The sequence below is a fragment of the Clavelina lepadiformis genome, chromosome 8 (genome assembly GCF_947623445.1).
Source record: "Clavelina lepadiformis chromosome 8, kaClaLepa1.1, whole genome shotgun sequence".
NCBI lineage: Eukaryota > Metazoa > Chordata > Ascidiacea > Aplousobranchia > Clavelinidae > Clavelina > Clavelina lepadiformis.
The window spans coordinates 2,736,866-2,757,329 of NC_135247.1; the positions used below are offsets into that span (position 1 = coordinate 2,736,866).

A 20,464-nucleotide genomic window follows, 5' to 3' on the forward strand; every position below is an offset into this window, starting at 1 on the left:
TTGAAGTTTTTCCACCCTGTACACGTTTGTAGATAAAGAAACTTCATTTTAAGTTAAGCTTTAATGTGTTTAAAAAAAGGAAAGTTCATATTAACTTAATAATGTCGAAACCTAATCAACAAGAATTGGCTCGAGGAATATGACTCTACTTGTATATGAAAACGTGAGATGGACAAAATTTTATTTCTTGCGGCCATCAAGGTTTTCTGCGATTTCCGAGGTTACTGCTAGTTTTTGACGTAATTTGCACCACAGAAATGAAGGTGAATCAGTGTCACGTGCTGCATTGCCTTAAGCTATTTAAGGTGTAGACCTATACATCACATGCTCCAAATCACGTAATCAACTTTTTTCGTATTTCAATTTTAGGCAGAAAGCGAGACATAAAATAAAACTTAATCTATCTAATTTTAGTTTAACATTTTAAAAAACAATTTTGCTTAACTATAAAACTATGTTGTAACACACTGTAGCTAGTGTGGCATATATCAGTACAAGCTTTGTGCGACTATTTCATTAACGTAAAGTCTTCAGTGAGAAACTGTTCTCGTGTGACAAGGAAAACAACTTGCCTTTTCCCGTTACAAGCAAATAGCCATCATCCATGCCAAACACACACTTGAATACCACGACCATGACATACACAAACGAAGCACAGGTAAAAATGCTGCTATGATTTATTACTGACCGCGAGCGTATTTCTACGTAAAGCTACATCAGCTACAACCTTTATTGTCACTAATTCATGAAGCGAGATGAAAGCAAATACACGATTGTTCTAGGCTCCAATAGTTTAGCTAAATCGGTATAGCCAAACAAAAGCCATTTTCAAAATACAATTTCGAATACACGAAGCTAAAACAAAAGGCTGTTAAGCGTTGTAATTGAAAAGCATTGGTAGCTGCGAGCAATATGTAATTAAGTGCTTAAAATATCTTTGGATAGTGTCAATATAGCATCGTATTAAAATATCCTGTTTTGACATTAAGTGAAACTACTTAGTATGTTGTTCTAACTGGTCTGTGTTATGCGCACAATTGCGCTACTGAGACATGTTACAATGGAAACCATGAAAGAATAAAGCGATTACGTTTATACAAATATTAAGTACATAATACCGTATTATGTAACAATGTATAGATGTTATTGAACGTAGCCCGCAAACAATTATAAAACCTTTAAAAGTTACAAACATTTGTTGAAATCAGTAGGCTTAAGTATAGTACTGGCACCTTTAAATTAAGATTCAAAGAGAATATCGATCATATGCTGAAAAAAACTCAAAAAAATTCAGCTTGACATTAAACAGACGAATCGGTTAAAAACGACGAAAACTTTTCAACCAATGCTGTTGCAGACGCGCACACAAAAATGAAAAAAAAACTTTCGAGCTCAAAGAAGAACAAGAAAGAGCGAGGAAAACGATACAATTAAAAAGCAGTAAGTTGTGGAACTACACCTGCAGCAAATGCTTTGCCATAAAAGCTCAAATTAATACAATAAACGTACCATTATATATATTAATATAGAAATAATTATTAAAAACAATTGTGGTTTGATAAATCGCACTAAAATCTTAAAACCAACAAATGTTTTCATGCAAAGTGAAGTGAATAGATTTGCATAAAAACTTTGCTTGCAAAAAGCTGTATAACAATTTTCTTTGGAAATTTGGAGTTTCAGTTAACTAAATATAATTGCCAAAAATATCGAAAATTAGGTGAAATACAATGACGTTAAAATGGTAAACACAGCAATTTTTCCAAGACGAATTGATTCGTTCAAAACATTCTGTTCTGCCATATCTAGTGCTTCATAATCCACTTCCATGATCATGACGAATTCGAGTCATGGAAGTTACACGGACCTCGTGTGGGTTAAAATTATCTCGCAAACTGGAAACCGGCGAAGACCGAGTCTAAAGGAAGTTGACGACGCTGGTGATAAAAAGGCAGGAAATATTTGGCACAGTTGGTGACCCCGAAATTTCCGACCCTGCATTTCACAGAAGCGTGGCCTGCGTGCTCGGATCGTTCCAATAATCCGTCAAGGAACCCGGTAACTGGGGATTCCCCGCGTTTCTCTGGGGCTGGTTGCGTTGGGTTAAGCGTTGGATCACGTGGTCAGGTAGTGCGCCCCCAGTAGAGCCCTGTGAAATAATGACGCAAAAGTTACAACATGTAAAAAGGCAGGATACAACAGCAATTGCACGGGGGGGAATGAGGCTACTTTTGAGACAATGAGACAAACGCGTACGTTGTTTGTTGAGTAGTTAAGAGCATTTCCTCTTTGTTTTCCCTCTGCGTCGGCCACGCGTCGTCTCTCCGCCTCCTCAATCAACCAATGGTTTATTCCGCTTTCACCAAAGCCGGGTTTGAAGCCGGTCCTGGTAAATACAATTAGTTTAATTTTTACGGTTCCTATAGAAAATATGACTGGCGATTGGGTATTACATAAATTATGTAAAACAACAAATAGGTCTGGAGTTCTGTTGAAAGTATAAAGAGCACATGAATAATTGAATTAGCTACCTTCAATAATTTAGAAAACTTTCAACCTAAATTAGCCTTAACAATAAATCATACAAATTTCCAACAAAAACAACCAAGATAAAAGGCAAGTGTACGGCTAAAACAAGTTAGTCTGAAAATAATGTGTGTAATAATACATAGTTGATACATCCACACATGTTTCACAACATAGCTTTTGAAGTTACTACACTGTTTCAGAATTCATTGTATGTCATAGTCGCCCATACACCTCCCAACATAACTGGCATGGGTCATGATCAAGATAAAGGCACCTGTATAGTGTCAGCAAGACAGCTGATTTTTGGCATATAGGGTATATAGTGTTTGAATGGAATGCCAAAGTTTGATAAAAATTTTAGTAGACTGATTGGTTGATTCGGGAAGCCAATGGGGATTGAAAAGCTTCGCCCAATATAACCTTCGTAAGTCAGCACCGTTGCTTTACTGGTATTTATATCAAGCAAGTTTTAAGATTATTCATACCAATTTCGTGTTGATGTCTTTAACTCTGTACTGTATGCTGTATCTGTAAGCAGGTAGACCCGAGGATCATAAATAGCCCAGTGTCTTACACCTTCAGTCCTTAGTCTACTGCTTTGGTTGCAAAACTGAAACTTATTGCTTACAGCTAGCATTTATGTCTAGCCTATTAATATCATCAATAGAGGGCTAAAGATTATTATAATTATCAAACGTTAACATTCCATTGAAATACGGGTACAATACATAGTCTTCATTGGAACATACATCATTGAAGTGGGGAGATACCAGGAACGATATGACAGTACAGTAAATAAATTTTGAAATGGTAAGGTGAAAAAATCAATTTCTAATAATCTTTTTCTAGTAACTGCATGAGCTTTGGGGTGACACATGCGTGGATATATTAACTACATAATTATTACGTGTAAGCTTTTAAGACAAACTTGGTTTATTGTTGCAGTAACTAAGTAAACAGTAGCAGTGACAGGATGGTCAATCAACTTTAAAATGTCAGTAGACACAGAACTTCTGAGTCAGGAAGGGTTTTCTCACTATCTACCTGCACCAAGAGCAACAGTAACTTACCCGGAATCTGCTTCATCTTCAAACAATCTTCTTCTTTCCTCTTCTCTTTTCCTTTGCTGCTCGAGCTTCTGAGCTTCAATTCTCCTGCAAGTTTGATTAAAAATGTTTGAAATGATAACTGAATGCATTATCTTGGGCCAAACACTGAAATTAAATGAAATTGCACAAATAATATCAAAACAGCATTATGCGTACATGCAATTATGACATAACATTTATGCACACAATGCCAACAATCGCGGGAATTTCCTAAGAATGATTACAAGGTTCAGATTTCTATGAAAGAATCTCACTTGAGCTCTTCTTCCAGTTTCATTTCCTCTAACTTTGCCTCTTCGATTCTCCTTCTCTTTTCCTCTTCTCTCCTCGCCTCCCTCTCTTCCAAATTCCTCTGCTCCTCAAGAAGCTATGAAGGCAAAAAAATTTTAAATTTGATCAATAGGTGACCAGGCTGACCAGGTTCACGACTGCCATGTGCATGAAATTATAGTAACCACACAAAAATGTAACATCATTAAGACCAGTGTTCAAACAAAACTAAACAAGAATATCCTGAACAAATAATAAAAAAGCAGGGATCCATTACCTGTTGCCTCAAGTCAATGTCTCTTTCAAATTTGTGTCGTTCATCACTTAAATACACCTCCTCTATGTCAAGATCATGCTGTACTTTCATGACATCCTGCTCAAGAACGTCTTCATCACTGACTGGGCTGTACCTTTTTGGCTGTGAGTGAAACATTTGTTGCAGAAAAAAGTTATTTATTGTCTGTTATTGTGTGTAAAATTCAAAGGCAGAGCCTACATTTAAAAAAAATCAAGATGAAATACCCTAACAAATAGAGCTTGGTGTTTGATACTTTTTGTAGCGGTGTGGAGTTATTACTTTTCTACAATCAATTTTACAGTAATTTTATACCTGTTATTCACGTAACTAGTGGCAAATTAATTTTTGCTTAATTTTATATCAGGGGATATAACTAACGATTAACAGCACAAGATTAAGTTAATAATTAATATAAAAGGATTAGTTACAAGGCTTGCTCGAAGTCTTGACAATGTTATACTAATGAGAGATTTACGAGATCTTTTCAAAACGTCATTGCTTAACAAAGATGTTAATTGCTTCAAAAGAAGGAAAATAATGACGATGCATTCCATGTACCTGCTCCTGGCGAGGTGACGGTGTATGGCGTTTGTACGTTTCATTTTCTGCACAAAATAAATCCGAATTAAATTTTAAGTCAAACGTGTTGATACAAAATGCTAGGAATCATTCCTGCAACATATGTAATGAATCCACTGACAACAAACCGAGTGAGACAGCAAACAAAACGTGCAGTATGTTTGAAGTATAATTGAACAGTATAGGGGCAGCAAAACATCCACGTAATGCGTTTACAAACGGTAATATATGGTATTTACCTTGTGGCCGAACAGGAGCTGCTTTGGCTGCTTGTATCAGATTTGATAGAGGGCTAGCGGTTCTAAGAGAGAAGTAAACAATGTTAACACATGTGATACAAATAACTGTGGTTTTCCAGGACGGCAGGAGGCATTTCAGTCAATTTTAATTATGATATCAACATCTGATGATGAACAGTCTTTTAAAATAAAATTTCAATTCTTTTAATATGACATTGATTAAACATATTATCATGTTTATATATAACACCACCAATGGAAAATTTAAAAATACAGCCTTTATTACAATTATGATTTTATCTTACCAAAACATTTTAGCAATCAACAAAATTTGTTTCAAATATCTAGAAAAAAGTAGTCAGCCATAGCTTATACTGATGGCATTTCAGTTACAACACTATTTATCTGCGACTCTCAACAACTATTATTATAATTAGTTAAAGCAATAATAACGACAAGAAGTGATAAATGGACAAAATATCCTTAATTAGCAGGCTGACTAGGTCCATCCAGGCCAATAAGAACACAAAGCAGAGTTAGAAATTGCAAAAGCAAGCCTACATGCCAAGGATACTTCAATTTATTACATGAAATGTCACCATACAGTGGCCATGATAAAAGAATAGAATTTGTTAGTAATATGATACAACTGTAATAATACTACAAAGAAAGTCTATTGAAATGTGTAATTTAATAACAAATTTGTTGCACCACAAAACGAAGCAAATGCCAACGGATTCTTCATTCCTTTTATGGTTATAAAAGGCGAATAGCAGATATAATACCATATATTTATTGTCATGCGACAACATAATTAGTAATTATTAATCATCTATTTACAAAAGGAATCACAAAATAAGCTAAAAAAAGTCCTGTAAACCTGTACTGTGTATGGGGAGTTGATTTCTTTGGAGAGAGACGGCTAACAGCCGATTCCTTTGGTGGTTCCAAATCAGGTGGGGGAGGGGGTAATGGCAGGTCATGAATGGAGATATCTTCTGTATTGCTTGGAGATTCATTTTCCTATCAAAATTACAAATTAACTTAAAATTCATGGCTTTTACTTATTTACTATCTCAATTTAAGTGAAAATCAAAACTATCTTAAACATAATTGTTTACTTTGTTTGTGCTAAAAGAATTCCCATTAACTTGCTTGGCTGAGACCACGGGCGCCTTTCCTTTGTCAGATCGAACTTGCACAAACCCACCAGGTGTCATGACCACTTTGGTACCAGTCAGTCGCAGAGGATTAGCTGCACAAGCAAGATAATAAGCGTTATACAAACATATAAGCCAGTGAGGCATTCGAACTAAGAATGTAAGAAACATGAATAAAATGTAGGTAAATGCCTCACTTGCTGCAGACATTGACTAATAAGATATGAAAGATTAGTTCACAATTACATATACTGTAATTACTTTTTTTCACTTTTCCATATCTACGAATGTCAAGGGAGAGGTTACCAGTGAATACACTGTCAACAATGAGTTGTACAATGCCATCTTGTGTTAAAGACGACGACAAACGAACATCGTTTATCGCCAAGATCTCATCTCCCACACAAAGCTGACACACGTCTGCTGCACCCCCTGTGTCAACACACACAACATAAAACACGTCACTGATGGTGATGTAATCGTTTAAATATGCAGCTCAGCACCTACAGCGTTTTCCACAAGTAAATAACAAGCTCTATGCTTGAACGCAGCCGTGTGCTAAGTAATCTAGGATTAAAGTTCTCTTAATATAACTCTTACGTCACTTCAGATTGATGAAACGGTTATTGCCTACATTGTAATGTCATTTATCACCGCAAATGCTCAAGAGTAATGCATGATTATAATGAAGATATTGACAGATCATGATCATCACATAAACAATAATATACTGTTAGGCAGATATGCATGTTGCACTGAGTAAAGAAGGACTTTCCGCTTGTCTGTAGGTTTAAAGTTTTAAGCTTAAAATGTTCTAATTGTAATTAAACCCAACAATGTGATATATATAATACAGTACTGTATCGGTATATTATTAACTATATCAGAAAGAGAAACTTCAAAATTCAATTGGCTTGGTAATTATAACCCTTTAACAAAAAGTAACTGGCAACATTTAATTACGAAAAATTAACCCTGTAAAATACTCAGTCCACAAATCAACATAAAACACAAAAATGAAAGCTATGCCGGTTCAATGTAGCATACAACAACAGCACTCTACACACTTTGTTCAAGTCAATTTAGTTGTACAACACATATTTTGACTGACACAGAAGGCTGAAAGGTACTTGGTGTACTTTTAAATAAAAACCTTCCTTACACAAAAGAATTCAAGAGGCAGGCCAAATTCTTAAGAGCATTGCCATACAAAATTCAACATCTTATGAAACTTAGAAAAACTTGGTTTGAACAAACATCTAGTGGCAAAATAACTTCAGCTAAAAAGGATACCGGAATTGCACCCAAAATAGCTCTATACTTAGATAAAAGATGGTCAAATAAATAGAGAACCATTAACATATATTACAATCATGTGATCGTTGAAATGACGTAAATGTGTGTGTGCATACCATAATGGTGATGTATACAGCAAGCCTGAAAAACTTTCTTTCACTTGACTACAACTAGGAGTAGCCTTTTCTTACATAATAGGTATAAAAGGCATATAAAGTCAAGCACCGTAGCCATTAGCTACTAAGGCATCAAACTTTTCCATCACAACAAAAAATGATAATGGTCCTAAATAGCATCATACATTTATATCACACAATGAAGCTGAAAGCATGTTAAGTTTACTTGTACTTGAATACGTGAAAAAATTTAAAAAAAAGGAAAATTTTCACCTACTTAATAAATGCAATTCAAACCTGGGCATATAAAGTTGGACTAGCCATAAAGTTTTAAATTTTATTTTAGTTAGTGCAATCAAGAAACGACTCACCCGGACTAACAGTGTTAACAATAACAGGTTTCCCATCATCTCCGCCTCTAACAGTAAACCCAAATCCTTTCTCACTCTTCGGACGTTGATTTATGCAGATTTTCATGTCATCGAACAATGAATCCAAACCACTTGAGGGTGACCTCGGTGACTTGAGTTTTGCGCTCGAAGAAGAATCTCTCTGAAATGACAAATTTTGCTTGAACAAAATAAAGTGCATTTTTAGAATTATAATCATTTTCAGAAAAATTAAAATTTCAAGTCTTTGGGAAAATTAAATTAAAAAAACAGCCAGCAATAACAAAACTTTATCACACGTGTATTGGGGCAATTACCAAGAGGTTGGGTAATTGGGTAACTGGCCATTCTCACAAAATTAGTTTAACCTTAAATTCAATGATTATTTAACCATTGAATTTTAGCACACAACCAGGGGTGCATCTAGAAAAATTTTAAGGGGGGTGTCACTTTTAAATGTTTCATTTCGGGGAATTCCCCAATACGAGTGACTTGGTAGCAAACTCGCAAGTGGTCGATTCCAGTGTTGCTATCTGTATATAGATGGTTAACACGATGCCAACCACCAAAGTTTACCAAACCCAGAGGGTCTTTACGTTGACAGAAAAATAACAACAGAGCATGGGATACGCCGATACGGCTATCAATTCTTAAATCGAAACAGATACGGAATTACTGTGATCATACTTCAGTCACAGAGTTTAGGACATACATTATCGATCGCATCAAATTAGGAATGGTAATTGCGTCTGTTTAAAGCTCTTATTCTGCGTTGAAATTCTCCATACTTAAGGTTAGAAATTTTGTTCAATAAGACCACGATAATGGTAATTGGTAGGCCAGCACCGTATATGGTCAATATCAGTGGCCTAAAACCCTATAGGCTTTGCCAACTGCGACGGGTCGTCTATTAAATGCATTGTAACTGCAAAAGTATCGGATATTGGCAGATTTTAATAGTTAAGTTATATAACTTCGCTTACTGTATTTCATTTTTGCAGACATTCAATACAGTACTATCCTTGTGGGTAGGCAGTTACAGTGACTTGTGACAAACGGGGTTTTTATCTTGCCAATGTGATAGTTCACCGTGATATTGTGAATTACCATTATGACGTCATAGCGCATGTCCAGTATTTGTTCCATTTTCTACAGTACATTTGTGTAGGTTGAAAGTGGTTGTTGGTTGTGTATGTCAGAAATTTGAGCACAACAATGACAGCAAAAACTTGAGAGCGACTATTTCACCGTATGTAGATCACGCAGTCCTTTGTTAAACATGGGCGTTTAGGTTAGCAGAAAAGTTGGGTATGCAAAAGTTGATTTTAGTTATTTGGGATTTAATTGAAGTCAGATTTAGATTAAAAGGTAAATTTAGTTTAGGTTGAGGTTACTATGTTAAAATATTTAAGTTAACAAGAGACTGTAAATAATCGCTTTGAACGCACGACTTTTTCTGGTGAAATAGAAAGAGAGCAAAAAACGTAAGATAATGAAAGTAGGTAATTAATAAAGGTGTCAAAGTGATTATAAGTAATAAACTTTGCAGCCTCGCATGAAAGACTTTGCAAATATAGCAATATTCATCCTGATTTTCAAGAATAGAAAGTAGTTCAAAAAAAAGAAATAAATAACAAAAAACAAAAGCGTAAGTTCACAATTAGTGGCTATGGTAGTTAGCAGCTAATGTCATCCAGCTAAATTCCCAGCCCTAGCTACAATACAATTCACTCACATGTCTTAGGCCGTTTTGAGAAGGCAATGTTTCTTCTTTTTTTGTCTCCAGTGGTTCTACTTTCACTTCAACGGGAGGACGACGCGATGGTAATGTTGCGGATTTTGACCAAATTGGATTCTGGGCTGGAGCGGCTACCCGACGATAACCTGGTTTTGCTTCTGGCTGATTGTTGTGTGATTGCCAAGAACGTATGATTGGCTCGTGCTTCGGTTCTTCTTGTTTTGGTTCTTCCTGATCTTTTTTAGACCAAAACTGTTTAGCAGAATGGTGCTTAGGGCTGGTGTTGCTACCAGTGTCTGCCTGTGTAAAATTTTCAGTGTTGTCATGTGGCTTGCTTATTCCATTGGAAACGTGTTTCTCTTGTTCAAAAGTGTTTTGATGCAAACGGTCTGTGTCTTGCTGCAGCAGTGATGACAAGTGTTGTGGACGAGCGCGACTTTGTTCCAGCTCCTGGTGAGCCATGCTTTCAAACATGCTTCGTTTGCTTGCAAATGCTGTTTTTCGATATTGAGCAAACGTCGTAGCTCCGGGCACAAATGGTTTCGGAGCAGAATAGTTGTGATAATTCCTCGGTAAGGTTGATGCACGCTGTGTTGGAGCGTATTCTGATTTTGGCCTCTCTCTGAAAGTGAATAAAAAAAACACACGACTCCAAAAAATAAGCTAGAAAAAGATACAGAAAAAGATTACAATTAAATTATCGATTTTGAATTTTGCTAAAAGTACATCGAATATCCAATTTTGCCTTTACTTCTTTTCCTTATTTCCACGCATCACGACCGTTGTCTTGGATGAATGTGAGCTACTTGGCGGTGGAGATTGACTTCTGCGTGGCGAGGTCACATTTGATGGCTTGTTGAACATCGAATACATCGTCTGTGGTTTTGCAGCTTCAGCTCTTGGTGGAGAAGTGGCGGCCTGGTGACTTACCACCGGTGTGATCATTTCATTCACTTTAGGTGAAGCGTGTGCGGCTGACGGTTGAATTTGTGCAGGCTTATAGTCCCATACATTGTCAGACATCTGAGATGAATTGTCTGCTTTACTTGAAACTGATGAATCTTCACTCTCGGTTGGAACGTGGTTAATAACAGCCGTCACCTTTGATGTGTACTTGATGGGCTGGACCACTACTTTAGTGGCATTAGGAGAAGGGCTTCTGGCAGTGGACAGGCCGGTATTATGTATGTTGGGAACAGAAACAGCCCCTCTGTAAGGTACTTTTTTACTTCGGCTCGTAGAAGGTGAGTTATAATAACTTGTGCTATTGCCTTCTTCATCAAGATTCAAACGTGGACTTAGTTGATCCTCGTCATCATAAAAGCCCATTTCACGCCGTTTTCTGTCAAATATACATTTTACAGAATATGTGTAACAAAAATAACCTATAGATGGGTTTAAGCTTTTTACATGAAGAACATAAAAAACAAAAAAAACGGAGTTAACATTATTCTATAATATGTTGCAAAACAGCCTTGAAATAAAATTGTATAGGCCTACTGTTTGTATAAATATGGTAATTAGCATTTTTTATTCGTATTATAAAATCAACATATCAGAAAAACAATGCATTGGATAAGTGTAAAGTTTACTTGTCTTCAAGCATTTCTTTGTATGTCTTTGGTCTCCTACGCTGAGCAGTGGTGGTCTGGATCAATTGTTCCACGTGTTCCCTGTCTTCCTTGCGTTTACGAACGTCAAAAGTAGCACTTCTTCTTCTCTGCTTCCAGCTATCCAGGTTCTAAAATAGAAATTTCAATTTTAATTCAACACTAACTTAATAGGAATTAAGCAGTCATGAATCAAAATTAGAGATAAATAGCACGAAATCATCATTCATCACACACATTTCAAGAAGTTACATTCAATGCAAACATTTTCAAATAAACACATGTTTATCTGAAATATCAGCATTGATTTTATCCAAAATGTCAATCAACTTTTGCCTGAGCCCAACAAGAATAAAATTTCATTGCTCTGGAGATCATGTACTATGTGCCAATATACATAGATATTAATGTATAATTAATATATCTAAATATACTATAATATGATAGCAAGCAATTAAATGCCACACATAACTAAAATCTGGGTTAAAATTAAATCCACCAACCTCATTACTTTTGAGTGACATATGAAGTGTACTTTTATATATGTGAGGCATTGTATCAAGTTCTTTACATTAATTACTAGGCCAATTTTAGAAGGAAAACAACATTCATGAAGTTAAGTATATACTATATAGCCTATAGGTATCACATATAACCGAGGTAATTTAAGTAAACCAGTGAAGGGAACCATTTGATGCTATAAATAGCCATAATGATCACAAGTCACAATTGCCATGATATCATCGTTTTGCCCTGCAGACTGGTACACCAGTCACTAAGCAAACTAAACATGAAGCTTTCCTAGCTATAGTGCTGCACCAGTACATAGCAGTCACCTACTCGCTGCTTACTAAAGCCAACAATAAACGCAATGATTGCAAACAACAAACACTAACACACTTCTAAAAAACTATCAACTAAACATTTGCAAGATTTTCAACGGCAGCAGTGTCAGCTTATATCTCTAACTAATCTTAGGTATGACATAGCAACGTAATTATGTTTAACATATCAGCCACACGTACAACGACAGACTAGCCTGTATATAAAGGCAAGCAAATATCATAACTAAAGCAACTAAAAGAAGTTACTAGCCTATTGGGTTAAAACAGAATTCTACAACCATGACATGCTGCCTTGGATAACTTCGAACACCACAAATCTAGTTACATTCCGTAATCGCCTGCACTACATACTTGCTTCATCTGTTAATCAATATAATGTAAATAACCTAAGGGAAAATATAACATGTCACAACTCAAGTTTACACGACTCATCTATACTTTGTTTGAAGCTGGGAACATTGTAAACATACAGTATAAAATATACCTTAGTGTGTAAATGGCAAGTAGTGCTAAAGTAATTACAGGTAACCTGTCTTTACCAACAAATGAACAAAAACCACACATATCAAAGGAAAAGTATAGGTTGTACTATCAAAAGCCCTTTTGTTACCTGATGTAATCTTTTACAACTATTGCAAGATACCTAAACTAGCCTACTCTATTCAAAGTCGGCTTTCTACTGCAGTAATTCAACTCCTCTTACTAAGCAAATAGTGGGCAAGCACTAAGTGCACTAAACAACCATAAAAAGTTTGAAAATCTATTGGAGGACAAATATGCTGGGCATTGAGAGAGAGAGAGAAATGGCCTGCGCCTTCTGTAACAACCACTACTCTTACTCATGATGATTTATTATGGTTAAAGATGATATCTTTAAACTCTGACAGATAATTACCTCCTTCTATCACCAGTCTGACTCTTCCATGACACTTTAAGGCAAGAACAACAAGAAAGTGTCAAAGACATGGTCATTTTTAGACAAAACTGATTATAACATACTTATAATACTGCTATCAAACAGCTGATTACTAATTCTGGCATTTAATTCATCAACAACATAGGCTAATTCAAGAAACAGAAAACAGTATTAAAACCTATCACAGGTCTTATGTATGTACATTACATTATGCTTGTGATTACATCCATCTAACAGCCTAAGAGAGAGACAAGTGGCTATAACAACAGCTACAACCAACACCTGTTCAATCAGCCAAAGGCTATGAAATGAAGGCTTACTGGAGAAACAGAAGGAAAAGCATTTTACAGTTGCTTTAAAATTTCATGATGTAGATATTGTGACTGCCATTATTAATATTTCATGAGTACCAATTTCATTTCAAAAATTTTCAATTACCAACAACAGAATAAAAAATTAAGATGAAAAACAGCTTTAACGTACACACATTTTGTATATATGAGCTAGAACATGTAATCTACCCTATTAACACAACATTCTGTTTTCATTGAAAGCATTCTGTTCATAATAGATTTGCAATATAAACACTATATTTTTACAGTAGACGAATCAAAACAACAAACTTTAGCTTTACAAAAAACACTTGGAGATTAAGTCAAATGTAAGGTTAGCAAGTAGAATGTATGTATTATGTACAGTGGAATTGGAGTCTACTGTATATGGATATAAAAGTTTACATTTAACTAAACTTTCTACTAATGTCATACGCTACAAAGAATTCAAATTTAATCATAAAATTTTAATTTTTTAGTTTTATATATGTTGCTTCAAATAAATGTTAAGATCATCACTGGAAACCAACTTGTAAATACCACCAAAGAAATTTAGACAAGATGCTTGCCTCAAATACGATTAAAATACTGTTATTACATTAAACAGATTAAGAGACTTTGACTTCATGTACACAGTGGTGTAATAACAGTAACAGTTATAGAAATAGGCTAGCAGCATGTACAAAAAGCTTTTTTAAAATGAAAATTTCGTTTCAAATGGACCAGCCGTATACTATATTGCATTATGATGTATCATATATTAACAATAAATGATGTTTTGAAAAGAATGGGAACAAAGCAAGGCACCTTTAATGTAAAGCAACAAATGCAGCAGCTGAGCTTTGCAGCAACTGAGTTATCACGCCCACCACACCTCAGCAATTACTGAATGCTTTAGGGCGCAGTAGTTTACACACATCACAATTACAAGGACCTAAACCATGAATAACTTGATTCAAACACACTAAACAATCAATGAACGTTCACCATTGGGATGTGTCTTGTAAATGACAAACATACCTATGTAATTGCCTAATTGTACAGGGAGATTTACCTTGAAAAGTTTAACTGACTATATATGTGTAGTATATACAGACGGAATAATGATTTGCATTATATGTAGAACAGCAATACTGTAACTTGAATTGCATTCTGACATTTTATGAGCCTATACAAGTAGTTTCTTAGAGTTTTTAAACCAATTCATAACCACAACAACTTCCTATTAGCGTAAACATTTCCTTTTACAAGCAATGGCTATTGGGGCACTGGTTTGGGAAAATATATTTCAACAATGTTTCTACAAATTCGGCACAAACAGTCTCCATAAACCCAACAAAATTCTGACAATTAATAACGGTATATAGTTACTAAAAATGAATTTTGAAGTGTTTTACGTACAGATATTACACTATTGTAAAATCTAAGTTGTGATGACCTTCCCAATTTAAATTAGGGTTAAATATAAAAAAATTTATATCATAGCTGTATTTATCATGTCCTTAAGTAGGCTATACAATTTATAATCATATACACAAAAGAATTTATTTTTGTTATATATAATCCAAATGTTGCATACAAATTTAAAATGCACCATATATCCTACCGAAGTCCAGGTGTCTTCCTCCTCTTTCAGCATTTCTTTGAGCTGTTGCATTTCTTGATATCTCGTATTTCTTTGATCTCGTTCTTGCTCTTTTTCAGCATTTTGCACTTCAATTTCGCTCATACTTTTGCTCCTAAATCAACACATAAATTATGAGTTAAGTGAGCATTTCATTATAGTAAGATCAAGTTCTGTCAATGCCTTACAAGAAGGTTATAAACCACAGACAACACACCTCATATGTTGACGAATATAGCTCATTGGATCACTGCTTGGTGTGATAAATTGTTTATATGCTTCTGTCTTCTTTTTTCGAAGGGGTGCTGGCAAGTTACCAGCGAGTCTTCTACTCAGCATGTCATCACACTCTCTTAACCTGAAAAATTGTAAATCGAAAGGCTTAGGATAAGGGCAAGAAGCACAAAATGAAAACATAGAAATTGATAAAGTAGTTATTGATCATACTTGGTGTTGAATGTTTCAATAATAGTTTAATATGAAAACAGAATATAAGGTGGCACTCTATAGGGCTAGCTTTTATTTTTCAATCTCAAGCATGAGCTTTCGCAAGCATAAGCTTACTTCGTCAGGTATATACTAACAGATTATGGCATTTATGACAAAGCTAACAAATTGATAAAAACATATTTGACATGTAGACAACAATATGTCAAGTGTGGTGATTACTTATCAGAGCAAAGGCAAATCTCAATAGGTGTGCCACAAGGATCAGTATTAGGGCCACTGCTTTTTCTGCTGTATAAAAATGATCTACCCAACATCACTACCCTTGGAACAAGACTATTTGCTGATGATGCAGTATTATACAATTCGTATTCAAATATTGCAGAAATTGAATAAAAAATGCCAATCCAACTTGATAAGGTACATAATTGAATAAAAATTAAGAAGCTTTCTTTAAATTATAGTAAAATTTTTTTTCATGATAACACCTAAAATCTGCAAATTTGCAAAATTTGTCAAAAAGTAAACCTGGCCATAAATGGTAAGAAAATAGAAAGGGCTACCAAAATTAAAAATCTAGGCATAATACTAGATGAACAATTTAAATGAAATTATCATGTACAAGAGCTTTGCAAAAAATTGTCAAAAATCTGTGGTGCCTTGTACAAAATTCGATAGTTTACCAATAAAAAGTTTTGACGATATTATACTATAATCTAGTTTACAGTGCTTTACAATATGGTATATATATTGTCTTGGGGATCTGCATCAAATAGTGTTTTAAAACCATTAAATATAATTCACAATAAAATAGTAAGACTAATTGCCAATAGTAACAAATATACCAAGCTAACTACACTTTGTACAGCAAATGATATTCTAAATATATCTCAAATCTATCAATTACAGACAGGCAAATTCATGCATCACTATTACACAAATCTTCTTCCCCAAATATTTAATGACTATTTCAACGAAATATATAATAATCCATAATCATAATTTTTCTATCCGTTTTAATTGTTTTTGTGCAATAGAATCTGGAGCAGATAACCTAGATGACCATGAGGTCTTTTTCGCTGCCCCACACCAATTAATTACGTTGAAATTATGTTATGATACTTTTTAGTTTGTTTTGAATGGTGAAATAAACTCTCTCTCTTTCTCCCTGATCTCTTAGTATACACCTGACGAAGCAAGCTTATGCTTGTGAAAGCTCATGTATGAGAATTAAAAATAAAGTTAACCCTATAAAATGCCACTTTATAATGTTTTTATATTTTACTATATTCTGAGTTAACACGGTTCAGTCACCAACCATAATAGTTTAAGCTTTACTCACTTTGTATCAGGATCTCCTGTATCACTACTAGAATTTCTGGAATGTCCAGGTGAGTCCATGATTGTGATTACGTACACGTCTCAAGTTTGTTGATACACCAATTCAATTAACAAGTAATGAGGAATATAGCTTCAGGCCAGGATGACAAAATGACATTATAATTCAAACACAATGAATTACAGTACAAAGTTATCACAGCATCATAATACTGAAAGATGCAACATTGCCACTCTAATCTGTTAAAAGGTTTGCACAAAACATAACATTTAAACAAGGACAACAATTGCAGTTTAAATAACTAAACAAACCCTCAGCTCAGACATACTTTTTGAAGAAACAAGTCTCTTTTCAGCCAATCACATTAGAGTCTAGTATGCAAGTGTACAACCACAGGATGGCTTTGTATACTAGACCCCAGGTATTCAAATTGTGACACCATCTGGTTTTGCACTTGTACATTAAACTCCTACATGATACTACCTGGCCAATATGCAATTAGTCAGAAAAAAAGTCAACAAGAAAGAGCTTCCAAAATGCCTTTCCCTCCATTTAATCTAGACTTTAACCAATATGCCTACCTGTTCTGTCTACTTTGCTATATACATTCTGATTAATGGGTACATGCATTAAGCTACTCCACATTTAACGCAAAAGCGTTTCTGCGTAATTTGCCTTTTATTCAATTTCAAGCCAAGCTAGTATATAGGCTATACTTTCCAACTAGCCTACCGGTATACGCCCAATTTCTGGGAGTGCTAGGCCTATAGCCTAAATAAATCCCTGTATCATGATATAAACTAAGACTGACAGATTTCACCGAGAAAGCATACCTGAATATGGGATACTGTAGCTTTGGCTTTGAAATGTAGGCTATGCAAAAAGCAGCCATGTGTGATAAACTAATTACTGTATTATGATTCACATACGTCATCTGACGGTCGTTAACATGACCTAACGTCCTAACCCTTCAGAAATTAACGTCACGCCTCGGTGAAGCCAGAAAGTTCACTGTTGGCCCGTTGCCGGCTGCCACCTTGTGATGTTTAAGGCCTTGTTAAAAACTTCGTCGGTCTGCTTACTTACAGCAGACAAAGGAAAACTAGGCTCTATTCATGAAGCCGATCATATAGGGAAACCATCCGAAAGACGAAGGAATGAACATAGCCATATTGACTCAATATCAACAGATTTCGTGCTATTAGATCTCGTAGCCCTGAAACTTTTGCGCTCATTTCTAACCTTTATACATACCAGACTAGTTTTTTTCAGTATTTAAATTATCTACAATGTTAACTTTCAAGTTCTCTAATTTCGGCAGGAGATCTCCATAGACCCATTTCATATTTGTCATATTGTACCATAGATCCATTTCATATTTGCCATAGGTTTATATTGACCGAGCTAGTTGTATCATTATCAGAAACTTATTAAGTTATTACCATTATTATTTTCGAGCATGTTTTAAACCTTTATCTTTACTGCTACGTAATTTTTATCAGTTCATTAAGTTTCGTTACGTCACATTAGGTTTCACGGCATGTTGATTGCCATTCAGCAAAACCGTCGAAAAGTTTTTCGGCTTCATAGCATGTTACCTAAGCGTACTTTAGTAAAAATTCACGTTTTTTCACACCAGTAACTAATTTGTGCCTGTCACAGGGATCCTGACTTGACACAGGCCAAGTCATTTGAAAATTCGACCCCATGACGTGAGACATTTTACAGCACTGCCTACAAAAGCTTAAACCATTGTCCATTGGTGAGTAAGGAGTAGAGTTCACTAAAGTGTATTTTATGGCCATATTTTTTGCCTTTAAAATAGGCCTGCTGTGTGTTGTACACGATTGAAGGTTTTGAAATTGCTAACGAAGAATCGTCACTAAGCATGCTTCATATATGAGATTGTGGTCTATGTGCTTTTACTATACCAAAAGAGCTTCAAAACTTGTTAGAAATAAGTTTTAAAACCCGTTGCAATACCTTTCCACAATTATAAAAATAAGAGGATTTTTGCTTTATTATCACGTGATTTTGTCATCAGCAGAACTGCGCAATTGCATCTAAGTTATATGGCGCCACAAAGTTGAAGGCATGTTGGTTTTAAAACAGTTTTGGTGAATTGTTTTCGATTGTCGGTTTTAGTTTTCAGTTTTATTGCAAAATTCAGTCATTTGCATGAACTGTTTGTTCTGCCGCTAGCAGTAGTTGTGCAACTCGGTGCAACTGGAGTTTTGCTAAGGCTGTAACATAGTGTGAGATTGGCGTTGGCCCGAGACCTAGGCTTAACAAGCTAAGCCTACTTCATCTGTTTGAGTTTGGATAACATAGACGAAATTTGAGCAACAACCACGTCATAAGTTTTATTCAAGTAAATGTAAGTTGAAGCAAGCAAGTAGGCTACTTAATATTGGAAAAGAGGGGTATTAAACAAGGTGTTTATTGTTTCGCAGTTACTGTAAGTTACAGCCTGAAAAAACAAACGTTGGTAAGAACAAAACTTGCTAAACTTGACGCCGTTCCTAAATTCTTGGCTCGATTTGAAAAGGTTTTCGCCCTGTTCGATATACCTAAGAATAAACGTCCTACTCTACAGATACGTCCTGGTCTATAGTCTATACCAGGGGTGGCCAACCAGCCAGAGACTAAGAGCCTCACTTCTTACTGTGTTAACCGCAATGAGCCACATCATACGCATTATGATTTATGACGATTTTTCTTATACGTCATAATACTGCATCAGATATTGTTTCTGTTGCATCATGTTTATTCTGGGTCGAAATCTGATGTAATCAGTCATTATTTAGCAAATATCAATTGAACATTAGCCAGTAGAGATTACTTTTCTGTTTATCTGCCTAAAAAGGGTAAAATGTGCTCTCTTTCGGAGGTTCAATATGAACGAAAGAGCCCCATAATACCGGGCAAAGAGCCGCGGGTTGGCCAGTCCTGGTCTATACTATAGATACCATACGGACGCTTTGCTTATGGCATGGTATGATAACCTTTATCGTAGTACTGAAAAAAGTCTTTGCACGACTTAATAAACTAAGCGATGATTCCTCATCCTTCGATGCTCCGTTTACCGAGGTTGCCGTTGTGTAAGTTTCAATTGAGACACGAATTTTTTGTGTAGTGTATTGCCCGAATTTAGATTTGTTCATCAAGACTTCAAGAGCACTGAACAGGTGCAAGAGTGATGAATGGCTTGCCCAAGAGCATTACAATGGGAGCGTCAATTGATACTGGACGTCGTTCGAATTATTGCAGGCCCAGCGGTCTAACAATTCGGCCGAACTGACGATTATTTTTTGGCATGAAAAAGTTTGCGTAGTCTGATGGCGAGTTGTGTTCCCCACTCTTAAACTAACTAACCTAAAAGCAAATAAAACCGTTAGAAAGATTTTATTTTGGTTATTAAAACTGTAGTCGTCTCGAACCAGGCTATTTTTGCGCTTTACGGAAAACAAAATATGTATGTACCTATGTTTACTGCTCGATGATGTAATGCAAGGTCAGGAAAATTTGGTTCTTAGTTCTATCTTTTTGCAATTGAAACAACAAGTCCATTGAGTTGGCCTAGGCTACTTTGTTGTACTTAAAACGTGCGTTTGCTTTTAATAATGGA

At 35.4% G+C, this 20,464-nt stretch overlaps 1 protein-coding gene across 3 annotated transcripts; it reads right to left on the minus strand.

Annotated features, from left to right (window-relative positions):
- Window positions 1-659: 659 nt before the first annotated feature.
- Window positions 660-17,095, minus strand: LOC143468450 (uncharacterized). 3 transcript variants are annotated; one of them, XM_076965672.1, is made up of 17 exons: window positions 16,840-17,095; window positions 15,268-15,408; window positions 15,033-15,165; window positions 11,316-11,464; window positions 10,475-11,065; window positions 9,721-10,345; window positions 7,968-8,148; window positions 6,446-6,616; window positions 6,146-6,279; window positions 5,911-6,047; window positions 5,025-5,086; window positions 4,765-4,811; window positions 4,186-4,326; window positions 3,893-4,005; window positions 3,600-3,683; window positions 2,257-2,386; window positions 660-2,149 (listed from the first exon to the last, which is right to left on the minus strand). In XM_076965672.1, the coding sequence occupies exons 1-17, from the start codon at window positions 16,896-16,898 to the stop codon at window positions 2,003-2,005; spliced, it is 3,045 nt and encodes a 1,014-aa protein (XP_076821787.1). In that variant the 5' UTR covers window positions 16,899-17,095; the 3' UTR covers window positions 660-2,002. The 3 variants fall into 3 exon arrangements, with proteins under 3 accessions (XP_076821787.1, XP_076821786.1, XP_076821788.1); XM_076965671.1 differs by having other exon boundaries at window positions 5,905-6,047; window positions 16,840-17,094; XM_076965673.1 differs by lacking the exons at window positions 15,033-15,165; window positions 15,268-15,408; window positions 16,840-17,095 and adding an exon at window positions 11,837-11,978 and having other exon boundaries at window positions 5,905-6,047.
- Window positions 17,096-20,464: the final 3,369 nt, after the last annotated feature.